Source organism: Lycium ferocissimum, unplaced genomic scaffold (genome assembly GCF_029784015.1).
Source record: "Lycium ferocissimum isolate CSIRO_LF1 unplaced genomic scaffold, AGI_CSIRO_Lferr_CH_V1 ctg9684, whole genome shotgun sequence".
Lineage (NCBI taxonomy): Eukaryota > Viridiplantae > Streptophyta > Magnoliopsida > Solanales > Solanaceae > Lycium > Lycium ferocissimum.
In genome coordinates, this window is record NW_026727842.1 from 1 (window position 1) to 24597 (window position 24597).

General features: G+C 37.7%; 1 protein-coding gene across 5 annotated transcripts; it reads right to left on the reverse strand.

The window, feature by feature from the left end:
* Positions 1–575: 575 nt before the first annotated feature.
* Positions 576–23062, reverse strand: LOC132046151 (E3 ubiquitin-protein ligase listerin). 5 transcript variants are annotated; one of them, XM_059436706.1, is made up of 18 exons: positions 22799–23062; positions 22616–22718; positions 22448–22510; positions 22046–22123; positions 13931–14022; positions 12888–12990; positions 12171–12323; positions 11304–11953; positions 10731–11187; positions 9520–9986; positions 5899–6631; positions 4878–5586; positions 3524–4539; positions 2948–3406; positions 2195–2425; positions 1524–1868; positions 1219–1281; positions 576–986 (listed from the first exon to the last, which is right to left on the reverse strand). In XM_059436706.1, the coding sequence occupies exons 1-16, from the start codon at positions 22852–22854 to the stop codon at positions 1641–1643; spliced, it is 5598 nt and encodes a 1865-aa protein (XP_059292689.1). In that variant the 5' UTR covers positions 22855–23062; the 3' UTR covers positions 576–986; positions 1219–1281; positions 1524–1640. The 5 variants fall into 5 exon arrangements, with proteins under 5 accessions (XP_059292689.1, XP_059292690.1, XP_059292692.1 ...); XM_059436708.1 differs by lacking the exon at positions 576–986 and adding an exon at positions 1366–1448 and having other exon boundaries at positions 1264–1281; positions 22799–23061; XM_059436707.1 differs by lacking the exon at positions 1219–1281 and having other exon boundaries at positions 22799–23061.
* Between the last annotated feature and the right edge of the window lie 1535 nt (positions 23063–24597).

Genomic DNA, 24597 nt, shown 5'->3' on the forward strand with positions numbered 1-24597 from the left:
TTGGGAAAAAACCCGACCTTTAGTTCTAAAGGTTTCACATTATTTAGCCCTCTCTGAAAACCCTAAGCAAAATTACGTTCCCCGTACCCATAGTACATTTTCCCTTTGATTTGGGTTGGTTTAATGTGTCCTTATTGTGGCCTGCCATTAAATTTGCTACAATAACAGGTGTAGGTTTTATTAACTTGGTAATTCTTCAAACTCCTCTTCCGATCCAAGTATTTGTTGGCTCACCATGCAAGAAAATGAGTCTTTGGTTCAATAGGGTTCGGGGCTTGTTGTGAAGGTGCATTATGTAAGGCAAAAGCATAATTCATTGGTGTAGGATTAGTGTTATTGGTAGATGGGATGATAGTAGTGTTGATAGGCAAGCCAACCCCCGTTGGAGGTTGGCTGCCGGCTGGCGCCGCCATGTTTGGCTGTAGTATAAGAGTTAGGTAGTATAAGAGTTAGGTATTGTGTAGGGTTTTCTGACACCCCTAGAAACAGCCACTTCAGTTCGAATTTAAACCTCCTCAAAAGTCAAAACCTCATAAAGGAAAAGAAAAAAAAAAAAGATTCAAGAAACCCGCACGGCCATAAAAAACACACTTATTTGCAAATGAACAGTAAACAATATCGACATCCAGGGAGAAGTAGCAAAAATGGCACAAGACAAAATGTAACCAAAAAGATGGGGCATCTGACCACTTTCCTTCGCTGTTGCTCAAGGAAAAGTAACTATATTACACCTCTATCTCCCTCCCTCCTCTCTCTCTCCCCGGTCTTTGTGCATAAATTTAAATGGGAGATCCAAGACCAAGGGAATATCTTTACATTTTTGTTTTTCAACCTAACTCTATGCAAGCACTGATCCAAAACAGCCATTACAGTAGCAATAAGCAGATACCATTGGAGATAACTACGTGCCTGCCTGTCCACAGGTTTTCACCTAGAATTCTGATAATCTTAGTACCCGCTTCACAAGTGCAAATAGCCATATTCAACTGCATGAAACGGGAGAAAGATGTCAATTAAGCTTAAAATTCATACTAGAGGAACCCCCAACCCCCAGAGAGCCATGTTACTTGCCCTCCCCTGCAAGGGATGAAAATCTTGTGAAAAAAAATCGAAATAATTGAAAAAGAAACTTCAAACACTTTCTGGAAACAAATGTCGCCTAAGGGGGGCTTAGAATTTTGAATAATGGGAGCAGTCGGTCTAGAAAGACATCTTTACCATCTTAGCTCATTTGTATCTTGAAGCTGCTCACTCGAACGTGATAAAAGAAACCAAGGTTTCCTGACCACACAAGCAGAATATCATCTTAATTATATAAAAACTAAAAACAGCTGCATTACTAGATGTTATTATCACTTGAGATACCGCAGGTAACAACAGTAAACAAACTGCAAGGTCTTTTTTTGAACAGATTTTTTTTTTTTTTTTTGAACAGCAAACTGCAAGGTCTTTGATATGAAAAAATCAGCCCGAGAAAGAAAATAAACAAAAGAGGGAGAGAGAGAGAGAGAGAGAGCACTTACAATTAGCTGCAGGAAGAGTATGTCAACCCCACGCCAACCTCAGAATAAGTGAAAGACAATGAAATCAGGAAGAGGGGGGGGGGGGGGGTTGTTGTGGGCTGGGCTTTGGACAACAAATCAAAAAGGAGATTGACACAATGGACAAGTTGACTTGTGAGAAGTAGAGAACCATTTATAGAGGCAGGCTGAATGGAACTTATGTTTGCAGGTTTTGCAAGCTAGCCGTGGAAGGCTATGATTTGAAGTGTGAATGACACTGTAACATATGGGGCACTCCTCGACACCTTCAAATTCCTTATCAAAATTGCTCTTCCATATGCAAATTGCTTCAGCTAAGGCACCATTCTGCATTGTAGGAAAATAGATCATCAACCTCACTTCCAAAGCACTCTAAGAAACACAGCTTAGCCACTAAGCAGTTAATTGACATCAAAGATGGTAAATACCAATACTTAAAAAATCAGTACATGGAACCTTGGTATTAAAAGTGAAGGGTGACATTTTAAATTGAAAAAGAAAGAAACATATGCATGATCAAAGAGTAGAATATTAAATGTAACAGTTACATTAAGGCAATAAATTTAACGTAGTGAGCACAGACACAGAGGAAATTATCAGTAGGGTGGGATGGGAGAATGATGCAGTGCAGAGATCACAAGTCAGTGGGACACCTGATTACGAAGAAATGACATCATTGACATTAACCACTTTCTCTGCTTAACCTCACTGATGCCAAGGCTCTTGGTACAATCTACATCCACAGGCCGCAGTGGGTAAGATGCCGGAAGACGAATTACTAGGTCCATTCCTGTTTCATCTTTTGTGTAGGTAGCCACCACTTCACAAGCAGATTTGCTCACGGTAACAGAGAAATTATCATCCGCAAAATTGGCTTTTTTAATCTGCATTTGAATGAAGGTCAGTGAGGCGTTTAATGCTCTCATAAGTAAGAGTATATATGACCCTACCGCTTTCAAAATAAAATGATTCATATTTTCAGGAGAACACCTGGAACTCCCTTTATTTTAAATATGTATTATCATAATAATGGTAGCAATGGAACAAAACGTGACAATGTGATAATAATACGATATGATGACAATGCTGCAGTTCTTATTGATCAAGAAGGTAATCTTTCTTTTGTCCCTTCCAGGCAATCGGAAAAGAAAGAAATGGTTAATATATTCAAGATAATTACGTATTTACAAAATACGGTCGTGTAATTAACACTTGGACTGATATCATTAACCGTGCTAACCTTGGTATAAAGTTATGCAACTCTGTCTCATTTTTGCTCTACAAACTATTCAAAATCATCTTAAATCTTTTGTCAATTTGATCACTAGAAACCAGATGGGTAAAACAGACAAGTTCATTTCAATAAATGTTCCAGTATCTCAAGTGCGTAAGGACATCATTCATACCTGAGAGAGTTCATTCATAATCAGAGGTGGGCTACAATATGCTCTGGTGAAAAATTCAATGGCAGATGAAGTAGAACGGTCACGTATATCACTAAACCACCCACGAACATAAGCAGGAAGAATACAGAGCATGAGGCCAAAAATTGCACCAGCAAGTGAAGCAACTTTTTCTGGTCCAACAGGCCAAAGCGATTCCAAGCAAAATAACACAGAACTAGAAGCAATGGCACGAGTTGCAGATATCGCTGCTTCTGAAACTGAAGCTGGAAGTTCTGAATCCTTCTTTTTCAACCTTGATGGTACACAAAATTCCAAAGGGATATGCTGGAAAAGGCAATCTAACACTGTTGAAGTAGCAAATTCTTGAATGTATTGAACCATTCTCTCCCTCAGGGGTGATGATGATGGTAGTGACACCACATGTGAAAGTAACAAAGACCAAGCTAGAAAGACCTTTATCTGAAAAATTTAAAGATATTTAGCAAACAAAAGCAGTTTCTCCATTAGCTTTGAAGAAGAAGCAAACAAAACAAAGAGAGAGAGGGGGGGGGGGGGGGGGTGGAACAAAAAGCTAACCCGTTCAAATGCAAGTAAGTCCATTTGAAGAGCTTCATATGGTAGTTTTTCCAGCATGGGAGACACTTCTGCCCTAAGATGAAGACTTTCTTCAGTAGAACCGTCAGCATCTCCACCAGAGGAACTTGTCTTTTCGACAGTGTACAAAGCCAACTGAGATACAGGTTCAGTTGAAAGAATAACATAAGAAGCACACCTTAGGGAAGGAAGTGTCTCGGCAGAAAACAGCATTGCATATAAAGAGCTAACTGGCCCTTTACTTAGGCCCCAGATTTCAACTGATTTTACCGCCTTGTCTCTTGCAATTGAAGAGGACTCGACAACAAGTGATGCCACTAAGTCCCAGAACTCAGAATGATCAAGGATAGATGATGCTACAATTGAAGAAGCTTCACCACCATAAGAACTTGCCGAAGCCTGGGTAGCGGCAGTAGAAAAGAACAGCCGAAGAACACCTTCTATAATTCGGTCTTTGACCATGTCCCATCTGTCACCTTTCAAGCGATTAGAAACATCAGGAGCAGGGTCTTTTGCTTCAAAACCACTTATGTTGCAAAACAAAGAAAATCCAATTAGAGCATTGCTTGCGAGTTTTATTAGAGTAGAGTCCTCCACTGAAACGGTATCGTTGACCCTTTTCAGCATAACTTCTAAATGTTCACAACCAGAAGCATTTGTAATAACATCATTCACATTCTCGGCAACTTCCTCCATCACAACGACTGCTCGTTCAATCCACCACCTAAAACGGTATAGAACGAACTCCCAGTCATCCTCACTAAATTCTTCCCAGCAATAAGCAACTGCAACCAGAATTACTTTTGATAACAAAATCTGCACAACCGGCAGCTTGTTTATCACAGATAATGCAGAACTCTTTCTCTGCTTCTGAAATAATTCTAACAGTAGCATTCTCTCAGTAGAGCTGACATATCTTTCTGGTCTTAACCCTTTCCCTCCTTCAATTGGTCGTACAGGATAGCAGGATATAACAAGGTAAAACCAATCTGCCATTTCTGAAAATACCAAATTCCATTACACCTAAGACGGATAAATTGCAGATTTTTGTGACATAAGCTTTAAGTCTAATGAATTGGAAAAGACATCAGATATTAGATGCATAAGCCAACACAGTAATTACACTACATCCCACAACAAGGATAAAGCAAAGGCCATAAAAATAGAAACACCCCCCGGAAGCATGACATACATCTCTGCCACGAACCAAGACACTAATTTGATTACTTCTTATGTTTTCTATATCAGGAGCCTAGTTCTCAGCGCAGAAATAAAATTGCAGTTATAACAGCTTATCCTTTAGAAAATTGACACATTGTAGACAGCACTATTTTACCTTCTCCCGTTTGCCATGCATTTAAGGGTGGAAAAGACTGTGTTCGCTGGAGCCAGTCCATGATAGCCTCTTGCACTTCACAACATTCAGAAGAAGCAGACTGCATGCTTGCACTCTCTCTGTCAAATGGAACACTCAACGGCCTAATGATTACGTCCATAACTGAAGGAAGTATCCTTAAACAGTTTATATTTATTGTTTCACCAATATGGAGTTTATTCAGAAGCAGATTAAAAAGAAATACTGCCTTTTCCTTTCCCCATACATCATCCACGAAAAGTCTAGACAGTAACGATACAACAGCTCTCAGGAAGGGTTCTCCAATACTCTCCATGTTTGTAACAGGAGATAAGTTTGAAAGACTCAATTCTGCAACTCCCCCGTGAACAAGTGCACCATCGAGCAAAATGGTGACAATAGAATCTAGCAACTCATCCTCGGGCGTATAACACTCACTATTCAAATATTCACAAAAATAAGGTAAGAAGGAGCACAAGGCATTGCCACCATTCCATTTCCAAGTGCATAAGATTTCAGCTGCCAGCCAGGCACGGGAATAATGACATTGAGGAGTTGTGGTAGGTTGATTACTAGGATCCTCAGTTGAAGATGGAGACACATTAGAAACAGCACCTGCGACGATTATATCAAAACCTATCTTGGGTATAAGTCTGTCTATCAGAGCAACAAACCTGGTGACTCTTGGGTTCTGCAAAGGATGAAATACACAACTCTGAGAATCTTATAATATAAATCGAATTTGAATGCATAATATGATGTAAGTCACCTTCGAAATGCCAAAATGATGCTACAAAATGTTACAAAACTAAATAGTTGAACGAGTAAGTGAACAAGATGGGTATACTTCCTCCAGGAAGAAAACAAGAATATGTACCAGTTATAAAACCTCACTGTAACTCCCTCTTTTCCAACAAGAACATAGCAGTGAATTGAGAAGTAGGTGCACAAGAGCATCCAAAAACTGCTCAATATAAATTACTTAAATGGGAAGGGCACTCACATCAATTGGAGCACTCTCAGTTTTCACCAAAGCTGTTCCTTTCCTGTCTTCCATATCTGGTGCAACCCAAGCAGGCCATGAATCATCCTGGCTTAGGAATCTGTCTAACAGCTTTTGCTTCTCAAACTGATCTTGACAGAGACATTCAAGAAGTTCAAGGACCCAGTGACAACATAAAGATGTAACTTCCACAGCATCCAAATTTTCATCCTTAAGCACAGCACTCCTTACAGTCTGGACCAAGATGCTTTCTAGGATCTTTCGACTATCTATGTTGATACTAAATAGGAACTGATTGCAAATTTTGCGATGGAGAGCATGCACTAGCTCACAAGAGGCCAACCTTATCTTTATTTTTTCTCTGGATTCTTCACCAAGTTCATCATTGAAGACAGTAGCCATGTTGCATTCCCAGTTAATTACAAACAATGCAGCTAAGATTCCCGAAAGTAGCTCAACTTCATGATGCAAACATTTCAATGCAGAAAAGCCACCATCAAGCACTTGTAAAGCAAAATTGACCATCTCATTCACATCCATAGAAGGTTCAAATCCCAGTTCAGTGTTATTGTCTCTGATAAGTGTCATTGAACACATGTCCTTGACCCATATGAAGGGAGAATCCATCATGAAAATTGTCAACTTCTTAAGAACCTCCCCTAATACTAGTACTAGTGTACTTTGGGACAGAAAGTTTGTTTCATCATCTCTTGCTATGCCACCCAGAACAGCACTGCAAACAGAACAACAAAGTAACTCAAAATAAAACAACAATAACAAAAAAATAGGGTCTGTGAGTGTTTAGTGCTATTAACTGTAGTCTTAAGCAAATGAAACAACACCTCCGTACCACTGAAGCCTTGATAAAGAGATGGGAAATAAACAGACAGTCTATAACCACAGGTGCCGAGATACAGAAGATGACCGGTTTATCATCCTAGCGAATAAACTGTGTCCCATATTGGCTGGGGAAATGGCATGTTGTCTCCTTATATGTTAGTGGACAATCCTCACCTAATGAGTTAACTTTTGTGGTTTAGTTAACCCTCGTTATCAACGCCAGACTCATCCCATCCTCAATATATCCGATGTTGCGGCCCATGTTCTTTTAATCATGCTCCAGACATCCAATTCTAGCATGTACAATAGGGGTGTTCGCCGGTCGGTATGATACAGCTTTAGACATTTCGGCTCGTGTATCCGGTTTCTTGAAATGCTATGCCAATACCATACGTTACTAAATTAGGTATGATGATTTTTTATCCTTTCCGCTCGGTAACTTCACGGAGTCTTGTGTGATACGAAGGTGCTACAGAGTGGTGGTTAGACCAACTATGTTGTATGGGGCAGAATATTGGCGGTCAAGAATTCTCACGTCCAGAAGATGAAGGTGGCGGAGAGGAGGATGTTGCGATGGATGTGTGGGCATACGAGGAGAGATAGGATTAGGAATGAAGATATTCGAGACAAGGTGGGAGTGGCCTCAATGGAGGACAAGATGAGGGAAGCGAGGCTGAGATGGTTTGGGCATGTGAAGAGGAGATGCACGGATGGCCCGGTGCGGAAGTGTGAGAGGTTGGCCATGGATGGTTTCATGGGAGGTAGAGGTACGCCAAAGAAGTATTGGGGAGAGGTGATTAGACATGACATGGCGCAGATCAAGCCCACCGAGGACATGACATAGATAGGAGGTTATGAAGGACACGGATTAGTGTAGAAGGCTAGTAGGTAGTTGAGTGTTGCCGTAGAATTACTATTGTAGTTTCTTGTCCTTTGATTTATGTTATTCTCTAGTGTTTCGTGTACTTCGACTATTGTATGATTTTGTGGCAGTTATGTTATTATTCCTTTTTTCAGACTGATTTTTGTTATTATCTATTTTTTTTTTTTACGTTGGTAACATTGGTATTGATAGCACTAGGGCAGTGCTGAAGCCATTTTTGTTATTATCTATTGTTTCTTTACTTTTATATTTCTTTTTCCGAATTGCTTTTGTTTACTTTTCTTTGAGCCAACGGTCTATCGGAAACAACCCCTCTACCTCCCAAGATAGGGGCAAGATCTGCGTACACGCCGCCCTCCCCAGACCCCACTTGTGGGATTACACTGGGTTTGTTGTTGTTGTTGTTGTTGTTGTTGTTCGGTAACTTCAGTTTGTTCGGCTTGGATAGAGAATTGTACTTTCTTTTGTCTTTAAGAAATAAATCTTGGACAAAACACTAAATTAAAGAGTCTTTTGGAACTTTCATTTTTCTAGGGAGTGCGTTAGAGGAAAGGTCTACCTGATCATGTTCTGGAATAAATATAGAAATTGAAAAGCAATGCAAAACAAAATTTACAGTTGAAGTGGTATTCTTACATTGCGGAAGAAGAAAAAAGATAATTCAAATTTTAATTTAATTTCTCATTGTCACAATATTCCATCTGGGATTCATCAAGCAATGACATGAGAACGACATTATTTATTTCTGGTAAACGGAAAGCAGGTAACAGAAAAAAAGTGGGAAAGGTAAAAAGAACCTAAGAATAAAGTAAAAAAATTTATTTCTTTTACATCTATGTTATAATCTAAAACATGTGTATTGTATAAGTAGCATGTTTTTTGGTATGGTATCTATAAAGAAATGAATCTTGGGCCTAACTCAACCCCAAAAACTAGCTCATAGAGTGAGGATTGTCCAAGTCCATATAAGGAGACCAATTATCCATCGCATATCCTATGTGGGACTCTTAACACTCCCCCGCTCTAGCTCTGATACCATGTTAAGAAATGGATCTTAGGTCTAACTCAACCCCAAAAGCTAGTTTATGAGGGGAGAAGTGCTCAAGTCCATATAAGGAAACCATCCATCTCATTAACCACCGATGTAGGACTTTTTCACTCTTCAACAGTATCCATATCGAATACCGAATTTTTTAAGAAAAACCAAATACCGTATGCCATACCAAATACCGATTTTTTAAGAACTTAAACCAAATCCATACACCATACCAAATTATGCATATTATGCATACCCCTCATGCAGAGGGTGTTAAGAGTGTCACACGTTGACTAAGGGAATGGGTTGTAAATCCTTGTACTATTTTGGTCAATGCTCACTTCATGAGCTATCTTTTAGGCTTGAGTTAGGCACACATTGACTAAGGGAATGGGTTGTAAATCCTTATATTATTTGGTCAATGCTAAATTTAAGAGTTACCTTCTACGGTTGAGTTAGGCCCAAGTTTATTTTCTTATCAAGGAGGGCCCACAGATTTGATGTGTAGCATGAAATTTAGCTTAGAAAATTCTGATGTCAATAGTTAACTGAAGTTTTTACTTGTCGTATTATATTTTCCCCCTTCCCATTGAGATGTTTATTATACAATTTTAAGATAGGAGACAATTACCAAGAATTGAAGGCAAAAGATAAAAACTCCTAGTCCCAATAATAGTTCAAATGATTTTTATAATATAACGGTGATGGAAATGGCATCCACAACATAATTTAATTAGGTATCAAAGTTAAGCAAATGGGAAAATGCAACCAATTTAATGCTAGAGAATGTACACTATCTAGTAAAATGGAGGAGTTAAGTAAGACGTGTGTGAAGAAAATATTTCAGGTATTTTTCACATACCGCATATATGAAACATTGGAAGTTCCAAAAGGTGGAAAAGCTCGAACAACAGAAATGGCAGCAAAATCCAAAAGATGATGATGCCAATAGGCTGCATAGGGAACTTGCAAAGTACTTCTATTGCTAGCTCTCATTTTTGCTTTTTCAATGAGCATAGCCAATAGAGAAAGGCAATCAGAGTCCACAATCCCATCCGCATATTTCAGTTCTTCCGAATTTGTTGCATGCATAATGATGCTAGCCCACTGTTCTGCTAAGCATTCATCATCAAGTAACGAAATCAAGAGATCTAGCCGCATGCTAGTAGAGGGACCGTTAGCCTGCAAGCACCGTGGGACAAAGGTTTCCTTGAAGACATGCAAAAATTCTCTTGCTTCGGGTTGAATGCAAAAGATCTCTTGAATTATCTTCCGCGGACCAAATATAGAGACAGCAGCCACCATAAATCTCACTGCATTAGGGGAATCCTAGAATTGAAAACCCATATGAGAGAATGAAAGTGAAACTGAAACCATTTGATAAACTAGAAACAGCAGCAACAGTAATTCTCACTGCAGGAATCCTAGAATCTTTTTTTGCTAAAGAAGGGAATCCTAGATAATACAACAACTCATATGAGAAACTGAAAGATATTGGTCAAAGAACCATTAAAGCAACCTCTTGCTACCTTTTTGGATGAAGAGCAACCTCTTGCTACCTTTTGGCAAGTCAGGTGTGAAAGTATTTTGTTTACCCCGAGGAGCAAACACAAATGCATCTATAGATTCACTGACCAGGCAGGAACATGGTGAAAACCACAAAAGAATCAAATGCGAATAAGCTGAGTTTGGACTAACATTATTCGGGAAACTGAGTAGTGAAACATAAACAAGCCAAATATATGCAGCTACAAAAATCTTGAGTCTTCCCTTGAAAGCAATAATTCCCAAATTAGTGTTTTAAAAAGAAGGCTAAGCTTTGAATATTCACTAAAATAAGTGGTCAGCAATTTCTTGGAATTTTATGGAGACAATTTCGTCACAGTTTAAAAATGAAGAGACAGAAAAGTAGTATTAGATCGAAACAGGCATGTCAAACATATCCAAATTACCCTTTATCTCACTCTCTGTCCTTCTCCCTTTTTTGCAGAGGCAGCCATGGGATTAGAGCCCAAATTATTTTCTACTCACAAAAACACGAACAAAAGAATACATTACCAAGGAATAACTTACAAGTGTTTTAATAATGGGCAACGACTTCGACAATGTTGGTCCCACCAAGTAAACCAGAGGCCAAGTTTCACCTTTCCTTACTGCTTGTTGATTCACTACTGACAAGAACTCAGTCACCCCTTCTGCATTCTCAACAGAACTGTCTGTTTGTTGAAATACACCAAGGCAGGTCTGTTGGAATGTTGAACAGAATTGCGAAAGCAAATCAGGCTCCAGCAAAAAGATATCCGAAAGGATTTCAACAATGCATTTCCCAAGATCCCGCACATAACCCTCTGGAATTTTGACATTAAGCTGTCTTGATCCCTGATGAGAAGGTTGAATACTATCCGAAGAAAAATCCATAGAATGGTTCTTTGAGCTGACAGAGAACAGGTATTCATGCCACAGCAGCTTTAAGAGGATCTGATCTGTAAGTGTCTGCTGAAATCTGTAGGAATCTGCTGCGTCAGAATACCTGGAAGAAGAAACACATATCTGAGCACAGAAACTTAAAGAAACAATTCTCAACATAACGATACAAAGCTGACAGACCACAGAAGTTCAAAGGGAAAAGTTCAGTGGACTCTTCACCTATCAGTGTTTTTCAGGCTAAATAGAAAACATTCTTTCATTGCTTTAAAAAGTGCAAGACGGTCTAGATGTGACGAATAACTCAAGCTTCTTCCTGCCCACAGATTCTGGAAAACTTCAAGAAGAAACTTCTGAGCTTCAACTGCTTGTGCAGGTACAACATCCAAAAATAATAACAGAGCAGGATATGATACTTGCTGCGATCCAAAACACCCGTTGCGAAGAAAATGCCAGAATCTACTCAAAGCAGATTTTTTAATCTTCAGGATACTCCAACTCTCTGGAAACTTTTTGGAAAACAGTAAGATCACATCCCACATTGATGAATGGCATGAGGGATCCATTTCCTGGAAAGCTCCAAGTATTGCATCCGCTAGATGTATAATGTCTGTTTCTTTGATAGCATGAGGAATATTCTTTATGAGACTTCTCATGACTGAATATGCAGCTGAGCGAATAGCAGAGCTCTGAGACTTCAGAAATCCCAGAAATAACTTATGAGTAGATAACAAATTCTCAGCACAGGACATAGCTAAGACCTTGGCTTTAGAAGCATGCTTTGACTCAGCTTCCAAAACAGGCCGTTCAGATTGTGCGCTGACCACAATATCTAGGAGGGTGGCCAACGCCAATAATGATGAAGAAACTACCTGGAATCAAGAGTAAAACAAAGAAAATGAATCAGGACCAATGTGGATTGGAAAAACAAAAAACAAAAAAACGATTGTAAGAATCAAATGTGAGAAGCAGCGAGAAGTTTAAATCTTTTGACAAGTAAGCAATTTTTCTCCATCTGTCAGCACCAAGGAGATGCTATTATACATAGTGCAAAAATTCAGGCACCCACTAAACGTTAACGGATGTTACCTGCTTGTGCATCTCTTCCAGTTCATCTGATGCCACATTCTTATCTGACATGCTCTGGGGAGTAAGCTTCAGATTTTCCTCGATGTACCTAAATATCTCCGATGTGTATAAAATCAAGACATCTAGTCGTTTATCTTGTGCAGGAAAAGCAGCCTGTTAATATTTACACATATGGCAGTAAGGCACAGATGAAGATAAAAACAGCTGAAACTTTTGCTCTATTTTGTTGTATCATAACAGACAACTAAGTCAAGAAGCTCATCAACAAAACAGAAAGAATATAGGAGAACTAATAGCATCTCCTTGATCAGATCATGCCCATTGATTATAAATCCCAAAGTTTACACAAAATGCCGTTGGATTCCAAAGGTATAGATCACAACACCGATCCATTCAGAAAAAGATTCAGATGGTGCATATTAACAGAGTAGGTACCTGTACATATCTGTTTTCTATGCCATGATGAGCAAAAGCAGAGCTGATCAAACATAAACCCAGTCTAACTAATACAAGGTTTTTTTTGAAGAAACTGTTACATGTAAAGCGTATATTATTTCACTTCACCGTACTGATACACTTGCACATTGATCTTCAATTTCAGTTTGGTGTCTAATACTTCCAATTAGAAGAAATTTATTTGATCCTCTTGTTGCATGTGAGAAAACCATGCAATTAAGTAAATATACAGTTAGGTTACTTTCTGAGAAACACATGAACCTGAAATGATCTTTTTGCAGCTTGGGAAACTTCATAGACGGAATCAAATTGGGAAAACCACCATGGTCCCATTAAAGACTTCAAATATGGAGCTACGTCTCTTCTGCAAAAAAACGAAAAGGAAAAGACCATGAAAATCACCTAAAGCAAAGGACGGGAAGCAACCAAATTTTTGCAAGCTATAGACGGTATGAAGTTAGAAAGCTACATATATGATATGCGACAAAAGATACTCTATCCATTTTAAACTAAATGGACTGATTTGACTAGGGGCAGTTTAATAGCCTGTTTGGCCAAGCTTTTGGGAGGCCAAAAGTGCTTATTCTTTCCAAAAAGCGCTTATTTTAAAAAAGTGAGGTGTTTGGCCAAGCTTTTGAGAGAAAATAAGTGCTTTTGGGGAGAAGCGGAAGCTGTCTTTCAGAAGCTAAAAAAGTAGCTTTTCCCCAAAAGCACTTTTGAGAAAATACACTTAGAAGTTGGAAGCACTCTTTAAAAGCTTGGCCAACATTAGTTGCTGCTCAAAAGTGCTTTTTAAATTAATTGGCCAAACGCAAACTGATTCTCAACGAAAGTACTTTTTTGAAAAGCACTTTCCAAAATAAGTTGATTTTAGAAGCTTGGCCAAACAGGCTATAAATATGCTGGAGGTTGGAATAACAAGAAAATTTCCAAATTATGAATCAAGTTTCAACTAACGGAGAAGAAAGAGCTATTATAAAAATAGGTATCATTTGCACCACCCAATCATAAATGATTTAGAAGATCAATTTTTAAAGTGCAAGTGTTTGTCAACATGTTGCGGAACTAATAAAACCATCAGTGGCAGCAGGTGCAATCTAATCTATAGAAGCTAACAAGAAGCTCAATACCAACCTAGTTTCATCAAAATAAAGGAAAATGGGGATAAATTAAGAAACTGTAGACAAGTCATTATAGCTAATCTAGTTTGAAGATTGACTTTTGTCTGTGTAGCAGAATTGACTTTTGTCTGTGTAGCAGAAGCAAGAAAGTAACTGTATCTCGTTAATAAGATAAGTACATACCCAACAACACCAACAAGGTTTGTCATGGTGTCATGAGTTGCTCGTCGAACCTCTCTGTTGTAATCCAGTAGCAGCTTCTTGTATTCAAATGCCTAACAGGAAGAACGGGGGAGTAAGGGCCACTTAAGTGACTGATAACTAGTAATTCTGCCACCCAAACCATAAAAAATCTTGTAAGATACTCCGTAGATGTAGCAATACAACACTCAAATGGATGCACATACCTCCCGTGGACTCTTATCTCTTTCATAGCAGCACTAGATGCAAGTGAGCATATGTTTTTTGATAACCACTATGCGAGTGAGCATTTACAAATTCAGAGTGTATTCATCTGAATTAGAAATTAAAAATGATTTTTGAACTTAATTGATCTGATTCTTATTTCATATTTTTGGATAAGGTAAATAATCTTATTCACATCGGGAAAAACTTTCATCTGCAAAAGGTATACCAAAAGGTAGAGAATCTACATCATAACATGATTCTCTACAACAGAGACGGAATCATCTATACGAATAAGAATCACTAGAGTGCACCAAAAAGCAATCAAAGACAAAAGGCTATTCCTCAAATGTAAAAAATCATTTTCAATCCCCTCAAACGCTCTCCTATTTCTCTCCCTCCATGCGACCCATATAAGAGCTAGCGGAGCAACCTCCCATGCCCTGCGTGTACCAGCCCAGCTATGCAACACATCTCTAACAGTACCTGACATCACCAGTTCACCACTGTATACCAAAAGTCCAAAACAATTCAAGACCACCCTCCACAAACCCGACGCCACCTTTAATGCAACAAAAGATGATCAACTACCACGCCTGAACACTTGCGCATAAGGCACCAACTAACATAAGTAATATTCTCTTCCTAAAATTCTCAGGTGTCTGAATCACTCCCCTCACTGCCAATCATGCAAGAAACACACCTTCCTAGGCGTCCTTGGAACCCATATCGATAAGTGCGAAAAATGTGTCTCCTCTCTCACCAACTATTGGTAAAAGATTTAATTGTGAATAAGCCATCACTCCTCAGCGCCCATCTCCCTGAACCCTTATTAGAGGGTAATACGCTATGCTTGAATAGTAAATCTAGCAACCTTTGAAACTTCCCCAACTCCCAATCTTGTAGATTTCTCCTAAACCTGAGATCCCAAAGTGCTTCCCCCTTATGGGTCTTCGATCTGTTTTGAACTGTCAAATCACTCTAAACCTTGAACACAGTAAGAAACAATACCCTCAATGTGTCCTCCCCAACGGGTGGCAAGTGGACTGTCGTGTCAAATATGAGCGTTGAAAATGGGTTAGGTGAAAACGGATAAAATATCCAACCCGCCCACATTTGATACGGATAAAAAACTGGTTAACTGACGGATAATATGGATATCCATATTATCAAATGCTTCTTAAATAAGATGTGATCTTCTTTTCTTTTTGCCTTTCATTTCTTCTGATCAATTATGGTTCTTAGCTTTTGTTTCTATGTAATTTTAGGTACTTTTCATAGAGATTCCCCCTGGGGAATAATTGTTTACAACATACCTATGGAGAAGCATGTTTCCGGAAAAATGAAAATCTCATCTGTTAGTACTTAAACCAAATTTAACTAAGAGAATGGAATAAGAAAATTTATTCAAAATATAAGAAAATGTAGCAAACTAAACCCACTAGAATTGATTGCTGTATCTTATAAACCAAAACATTCATTTCATTCTTGGTTTTTCCAATTCTCTTCCTTCATTGTTTTGTTTCCCATTAGAAAGTGAACTTTTGATTTATTCCTTTCTTATTTCAACAATGTAAAACCTTCACAAAGAAAAAAAAATCAACATAATAATTATTTTTCTTAATGATTAATTATCTTAGTTTTAGACTTGTCCATCCACTTGGTTAACTTTCAGAAATTGAAAGGTGAAAAGAAGTATAATTAAGATGTAAACTTGTTAGTTACAAGACTGTTGCTAAGCAAAGGAATTGAAAAAACAAAATATATGAACCAGAAAACATGTAAATCAAGTTCAAAAACCATTTTAAACTTGTGATGCAGATGCAAAGGTTCTGTTTAAGGCTACCTTCTGATAATCCAAAACATATTTTGTCCCAGAGATGACGCCTCAATGCCTACTTTCTACTACATGATACAACTAACTAAAGTCGATTCTTAGCAAGCTTAGCTCGACTCGACTCCTCATAAAAGCCAGAGCTGATCTTGATTCTTGAGATCTAATGAACCTAAATAGATGGCTCGAGCTCGAGTTGGAGAGATCGTCAAGCAAAAAGCTAGAAAGAGAAGTGCTAAGAGAAATGGACCTTAGGCCTAAACCTAGAAGCTAGCTTATGAGATGAGAAGTGCCCAGAACCATAAAATGAGACAACAGATTACCTCAACTGATAAGGGAACTTAATACTCCCGCAAGCCCAGAACTAGACACATTGAGCATGGATAACATGCCAAGGGGCTCAACCAAGAATAGGGGTGCGTATGGCTATAATATCATGTCAAGAAAATATAGAACTTGGTTTCTAGCTCTACCTCAGAAGCTAGCTCCTGAGATGAGGATTGCGCAAAACCGTATAAGAAAACTAACACTCTCTGAAACAGTGTGACACAATTAACAAAAATAAGCTAAAACTTTTAACAACCCTGATAAAAGAAACATGCATTAACAATTCAATCTTTTCTAAATTAACTAAAGTAGCAGTAAGCATTCATCTACATATATTAAAAGCCCGAATAATTTTCGCTAAATGTTGAATGACGAAAATATCCCCGAGATGTTGATCGACTTTTATGCCCTTAAATATTTGTATAATAGTGGGATATAATTGTCCAAGATGGAATTTTTTCAAGATGACTCTTCAATTCGAATTAACATTGGTTTGTATTCTAATTTGTTTGTACTGGTACCCTAAATCGTTGGACTGCCAATTAGGATTGTAGTAATGTTAGGATTTTGCTTAATATTTAGGAATTTCATATCAACTAAGATTCTGTGATGTGGATAAACTGACACATTAGGCCTAAAAATTGAACGAGCTAATAATTTGTTTAATTTCATTAAAAAGAAATACCTTAATCAACCAATTCTTGTTCTACTAAAACATGTCTAAGAAAATATGTACTTTCAAATGAATTAGGACTACCATCTATCAAGAAGAACTAAAATTTGTTCATCCTCTTGAACTCTATTTATAGTACTTTCCACCACTTTTGAATCTATAATAGGGACCTTTGTCCCAATATGAAGGCATCAACGTATTTGTAATTGATCAAGAGTATTCTAATACGATCTCTCTTTTTTTCCTAGGTTGCTGACAGTTTCAACAGGACATGGATGGAGGGATATTAAAAGAAAACCTTTCCGCTTTAGTGCTTGAAACTTCAATCGGCGGCAGTTAGAATCTTGCCATAGGCCGAGGTCAACAACAACAACAACAACAAACCCAGTGAAATCCCACAATGTGGGGTCTGGGGAGGGTAAAGTGTACGCAGACCATACCCCTATCTCGGAAGATAGGGAGGCTGTTTCCGAAAGACCCTCGGCTCAAGAGAAAACACAACGAGAAAGGTTAGATAAGCACAAGCAGTTCAAAGCAAAATGCAAATGAAACTAAAGAAAGCGAATAAGTCAAAATAGAGCGATGCGAAAAAAGGGAGCGTAGCTACCACGGATAAATAAAATAATCGAAGTACAAGAAACAACATATAGTAGCAAGAAACAAAGGACAATGGACTATAGATCGAAAACAGCGAATACCTACTAGCCTTCTACCTAATCTGAGTCCTCCAAAACCTCCTATCTAAGGTCATGTCCTCGGTAAGCTGAACCTGCGCCATGTCCTGTCGCAGCACCTCTCCCCAATACTTTTTCGGCCTACCCCTACCTCTTCTGAAACCATCCATAGCTAACCTCTCACACCTCCGCACTGGGGCATCTGTGCCTCTCCTCCTCACATGCCCAAACCATCTCAGCCTCGCTTCCCTCATCTTGTCCTCCACTGATGCTACTCTAACCTTATCCCGGATATCTTCATTCCTAATCTTATCTTGTCTGGTGTGCCCACACATCCATCGCAACATTCTCATTTCCACAACTTTCATCTTTTGGACGTGAGAGCTCTTGACTGCCCAACACTCTGCCCCGTACAACAAAGTCGGTCTCACAACCACTTTGTAGAACCTGCCTTTAAGTTTTGGTGGCACCTTCTTATCACACAGGACTCCTGAAGCAAGCCTCCATTTCATCCACCCTGCGCCAATACGATGTGAGACATCATCGTCAATATCCCCATTTTCTGGTATAATAGACGCAAGATATTTGAAACTTCTTTTCTTTGGAATGGCCTGGGTACCAAGCCTCACTTCCACGCCAGGCTTATGTGTCACGTCACTAAACTTGCACTCCATGTACTCTGTCTTGGTCCTACTCAACTTGAACGCTTTAGACTCCAGAGTTTGTCTCCAAACCTCCAGCTTAGCGTTCACTCCGCTGCGTGTCTCGTCGATCAAGACTATGTCATCCGCAAATAACATACACCATGGCACCTCACCTTGAATTCGCCGCGTCAGACAATCCATCACTAGAGCAAATAAAAATGGGCTAAGAGCTGATCCCTGGTGCAACCCCATCTCCACTGGGAAGTGCTCCGAGTCTCCTCCCACTGTCCTTAACCCGGTTTTGGCTCCTCATACATGTCCTCGATCGCCCTAATGTACACCACGGTACACCCTCGGCCTCCAAGCATCTCCATAGAACCTCTCTTGGCACTTTGTCGTAAGCCTTTTCTAGGTCGATGAAAACCATGTTGTGTCGTTATTCTCTCTCCTTATCTTGCTCCACCGTCCCTCGCAGATGGATGGCTTCTGTAGTCGAGCGCCCCGACATGAATCCGAACTGGTTCTCTGAAATGGACACGCCTCTTCTCACCCTCATCTCAATTATATAATCCTCTCTATAAATTTGATGAGAAGGTTTTAGAAGTAACCAAGAAGTTCGATAAATCAATAACAGATTATACAATTGAGAGATTGTCCTCTACAACTCTTGGTTTGACCACACATATATTGGTGTCTAAGGTACGTACTGTACTGATATTTCTTTTTGCCCCTAGGTTTGGCGATTGAATTATCACGTGTACTTTTTTTCTTAGATGTTTCTTTGTCTTTCTTTAGTTGATAGAGTGACATATCTTAAATATCATCTGGTAAAATACTACACTAATAAATCTTCTATTTCCTTTTTAATTATATATGTGATCAATCTTCAGATGTTTAGTTTGAAGATAACTGAACCAAGTGATGAAAGATATCATTGTCCACAGTGTATTTGTAAAGTTTCAATTATTTTACCCTTTTTTAAAAAAAAACCCATGCTATGAAAAGACTAGGAAACGTTAGAAATTTTTTATTTTCGAGCTTTTGTCTTTTTTTATTTACATCAGGAATCATTAAGACTCTGGAAAGGATCTTCCCATCTTCAATACGGTATCTCGGGTTAGAACTGTGAGAATGAAAAATAGTCTTTATAGGAAGCGTTTCTTTATTTTAGGTTGTGGGGTTCTAAGTTTGTCGGAATATCTACTGTGAGGACAGATATTCCTAATGCAAGCCGACAATATGCATGCTAAAGGGTAGAATTTTAGTTCTTTTTAGACCGCAACGATTCACCTTAATCTTAATTCTTTTTGGAACTAAAATTACAAAGACTATTCCAAATTAACTTTATCAGATTGTATATTCATTTGGATAACTTTTATCTCCTTTCCTTTTCCTAATTGAATTATATTCATAAGTTTAAGCCACTAAAAAGTTTTCGAAGGAAAATACAACACTCACATTATTATTTGGTGTCGAATAACTTAAGTAGAAGCTAGCTGTTTATTTTCATAAACTTGCTATCACAACATATCTCTATTAGTTTAGTTCATATATGCCCAACATTTTGATGCGGTTATTTGTTTGAAGTTCCTTTATCGTGCGTTCTTATATTCAATTATAAAAAGAATACCCTCCTATTGTATTTCGACTTAGATTTTTGAAATGGTTAAAGGTTGAAAATAATTTATTCGAGGTGGAAACTTAAATAGCTTGTATATTTGTTGGAATAATTAAATTGGGCATACAATAATAATTTTGAGTCTCCCTGTAAATAATTATTCAGTGCCACAATATGTTGGACTGTATTTTCTGCAATATATTTTTTCACAGGGACGATGTTGCACTTTCAAGAGGGATATCAATGTCAACAACAAGAGTAGTTTTGGTCATGAAGAAGCAACCCAATTACCTAAGTGTAAGGAGGGAATATACACCAAGAATATTGTCTATAAAGAAGCCTTAGGTAAGATATGATCACATTTTACAGTTACCAATTTCAAAAAAAAAGATATGATCACATTTTATAATTGCTAAACTGTAAGTACATATAATATAATAGACAAACTTAAGTAACTTCATTATTTTTGTCAGTTGAGATGATGTCCAATTATTTTGAATTCAAGTATTATGGTCGTGTAGTAACATTAATTTTCAGCATTTAAACAATTGTCGCCTTTTTTCACCTCAGTTACCTTGCAACAACTCTTTCTTTCTTCCTGCATATGTATTATTTTCTCATTATTTAACGCATAAATACTTGACTTAACATTTTTAATTTAAGTATTATGTTCAACTGAAGATCTACGCGCGTTCACGTATGTAGAAACTAGGCTAACGCAAAAAGACCCATATTCATAGGAAGCAAGCAAATATTAAACAATTGGAAAAATAGATCAGAGCCTCCTGAAAGCTTTTCCATTGGACCTCAAAACTTAATGGTTTCTGATAGAATAGCATGGCAAGCGAGTTAAGCACGGCCACGCATCACAACAGAGGTTTAGAAGCCAAGCAACAGAGAGCAAAGAAACAACGTAAGAGCAACAGGATTGAACCATAAGGCCGGTTGAAAAACAGAAAAACACAATTCCAGCTTGTATATGGTGGACAGGTGGAACATATGGAAGGAGAGAAATGGCAGAATTTTTTAAGGCAAATCCAATTCCATTCAGAAGATCAAATGGAATTGTATTAGTTCTTTATGTTTTTGGTGTAAAGAAAATAGTATAGAGGATGCATTACAAGTAGTGGATTTCGTAGGACTTCTGTAATTATTACCACCATGTAGCTCTCTTTTTGGAGGAGGCCAGCGTATCCCTGTAATCTTAATGCTGAGGAATACAAAGTTACCAGTTTCAAAAAAAAAAAAAAATAGTATTAGAAGCAGCCAGCAAATAAAAGATGGCAGCAGGGAGGTTTGAGTAAGTAGAGAGAGGGAATTTGGAGGGACGTTGATTTGACACCCAGAAGGCAAAAGGTTTCTTTCGTCTTCCTTCCTCTATATATATTTTGAAAATATTTTATACCAACTTTTAGATCAAGATTTTATTTGACAATATTTTATACGATCAAATAAAATCTCATAATTGCATAATTAAACTTAAGTAATAAGGAAAGCTCAAAAGGCTCACAAGCGTTCTGGGATGAGTAAAATGACTCATAACTGAGACCATCCGAGATTAAAAATGTATGGTGCAAAGCTGAGCCAGAATTGAGTCAAGCCGACAAGGGCTTGCAAGCACGCTTGGCATGGCTCATTGCACCCTAACAATATCTTCTAAAACTTCAGCAACCAATCAGCGAATCATGGAGTTATAGACATCTGTACTCCGTGGTCAACTAAGACAGATAGAAGTGAATGATGGCTAGAACAATTATGTTATCCTGAGGACTGTTCCGAGGCTGGTCAGATTGCGGAGAAGCGCCGAGGAAGAGAAGTGATTAGCGCTGATGAAGATATAAGGTGAGCCTTCTGCCGATAAATATGGGGTGGAAAAGGAGGGATATAACTATTGGCACTGCACTGCAAAAGGATGAATTCTCCAAAATTTTGGAAGGACTCAATGCTAAATCATTCCAAATTGAAATACACCATTTGATCGTTCTGTTTTAAGGTAACTATACGGTAAAAATTGTTCCTATGAGTTGCTGAAAGGTTGCAGGGAACTAGAACGAAATCCATACATCGCAAATCTGCAACATAAGATATAGCAATGCCCATCTAGGAAAGAGAAGTGAGCATACCCATTGTGGGATTATCGGTATTATCTCCTTTGCAGTCTTTTGTTGGAATAACTGAGATAGTGATGCCAATGCTTTTAGCTGTTAGAAAAAGAAGAGTTTTAATGAGCTTTCTCAAACATGAAAAATAAAGCATCGCCAAGCAACATGCAAGTCCAACAGAGAGATCAGATGACAAATGAATATGAATTTAAGCACATACATGGTTCACCCAAAACTAGACATAAGGGGCAGAAAAAGGATGTATCGGGCCATAAACACATAGCTATGAGTGCCCTTACTGAGACACTATTAACCACCTCTTGCTACTTGGGCACTATTAATTGTTTTCTAATTGACACGTCTCCAAACAGAAAAAGATTTGCATTGTAACAATGAATAAGAAACTTTGACATAGGAAATTACTTTAGTAGTAGGGTCTTTTCTGGCAAGCCTCTTCAAGTGTTGTGCCACTTCACTATCAAAATCCTGCAACAGTTAAGAGGGGAAACAAGTTTCAAGTTATTTTTCTATTTAAGAAAGAACAGGTCATATTGAGATAAAGCATGAAAGTAAGTGGTAAATAGGGAGTACCAAGAAAGGGGGAGAATCTTCAGTAGAATCAACACGGGATGCCCCCATATAGCCTCCGAATCCCACAGGCGTAGAGCCTTGGGGCAGTAAAGAAGCAGCAAGACTGCAATACCCAATATTTGTTATTAGTATTACAAAACACCCAAACACACCAAGAAAGAAAGAGAAAAGAATGAAGAAGACCTGCTGCTAGAGGGACGAGACTTGGTTCTAGCTCCATCTCCTTTGGGTCTCCCCATTATTCTAGTTCGCCGAATACTGCAACATTCACTATTTGCCCCGATAGCCTTTCTCTATGTACAAAGAAAGATGTTTCCCACATTCACTCTTTTGCCCCTTCCAATCATAAACCTTCCCATCCAATATTTTCTTCCTTTTTTTTTTTTTTAATTTTGAAATTCTTTAATTTTAACCTTTGTTTGAGAGTTGTTCAGTGTAGTGCACAATCAATTTTTTCTGCTAATAATATAAAGTGATACACATAAGAATCTTAACCTGAATATTAATAATTAGAGCCCATTTGGATTGGCTTATAAGTTGTCTATAAAAATTTGTTTTTTTTTTTAGTGTTTGGGCCAAAACAAAAGCCATTTTGTCTTAAAATAAATCAAAAAAATTAATTGAGCGCTTGGCTTAGTTTATCAAAAATGAACATATAAAGCGACTTATAAGCCCAAAAAAATAAGTTATAAGTTGGACTACCCCAACATTTTTTTTTATATAAGTTGTTCAGCTATAAAAAAGCTTTTTTAAGCCCATCCAAACAGGCTCTTACTCTCTTTGTTCAATTTTAAAGCAACTGTCTAAACACCTAGCTCTAAAGTTATACTCCAATTTATTTCTTATCCTTTAAATTTATGGTCAATGTAAACCTTCAGATCTGGAATCTACCTTCTTCTTTTTTTTTACCATATTATCTATAATTTAATGCCCTATTGAGTTTTAGGAAGTGATTCACATAAGAATCTTAACCTGAATTTTAATAATTACTCACTTGTTTCAATTTTAAAGCAACTGTCTAAACACTTAGCTCTAAAGTTATATTCCAATTTTTTTCTTACCCTTTAAAATTATGGTCAATGTGTACACATCTGGAATCTACTTTTTGTTTTAACCATATTATCTATAATTTAATGCCCTATTGAGTTTTAGGATATGAGTCTAAAGTTATTCACAATTTAAATACTATTACTTTAATGAACTTGCATATTTTAACTATGTGAAATAATTTTAAAAAATTAATAATTTTTTAATTTAATTATCAGATGCTAAGATAAATCCAATAATACTTCCTTCAACCAGGAAAAAATATGCATATTCATTTACTGTTCATATAAGGTGTTGATTTCTAGTGCTCAACAAAGCCTATTCTATCAATATTAAATCAAAAGCAAATCATAAATTCAATAATAACTTGACTGCCCAATAATTATTATAAAGTGGGTCCCTTACAATTGTTGAAGTACTCAATAATCTCAACTGACAAATGAGAGAGCCTATATGTTGATTTCTAGTGCTCAACAAAGCCTATTCTATCAATATTAAATCAAAAGCAAATCATAAATTCAATAATAACTTGACTGCCCAATAATTATTATAAAGTGGGTCCCTTACAATTGTTGAAGTACTCAATAATCTCAACTGACAAATGAGAGAGCCTATATGTGTCACTATATAAAATATCAAAATTGTCAAGAGGAACTTAAGCAAAATCGTTAACTTCTCTGTGAGCTCTCGTTTCTCAGTGATATGCCACATCGACAGTGAATACCTGGCAAGCATGTCGATGTTAGAAAAGTAGTCGGTGGTCCCAGGCAGGCATGACCATGAGACCGGCAGCTGAAGCTCCTCAACTGTGGCTTCTTATATATAAGAGAATTTAGCAACAATTTAACTCTAAAATTTACCTTTAAAAAATGATGTCTAGCCACAAAAATTTCTTTGACTTGCTTTAGATCACAAAATTCAAATATTTGTAAGAC

What these genes read in the sequence shown, in the direction of transcription:
- LOC132046151 (XM_059436706.1), bottom strand. Translation starts at nt 22,854, where the DNA reads ATGGGGAGACCCAAAGGAGATGGAGCTAGAACCAAGTCTCGTCCCTCT. An exon ending in GAAAAGACCCTACTACTAAA is followed by an intron (nt 22,124 to 22,447) that starts GTAATTTCCTAT and finishes TTTTTCTAACAG; the next exon opens with CTAAAAGCATTGGCATCACT. An exon ending in AGCCTGAAAAACACTGATAG is followed by an intron (nt 11,188 to 11,303) that starts GTGAAGAGTCCA and finishes TTCTTCTTCCAG; the next exon opens with GTATTCTGACGCAGCAGATT.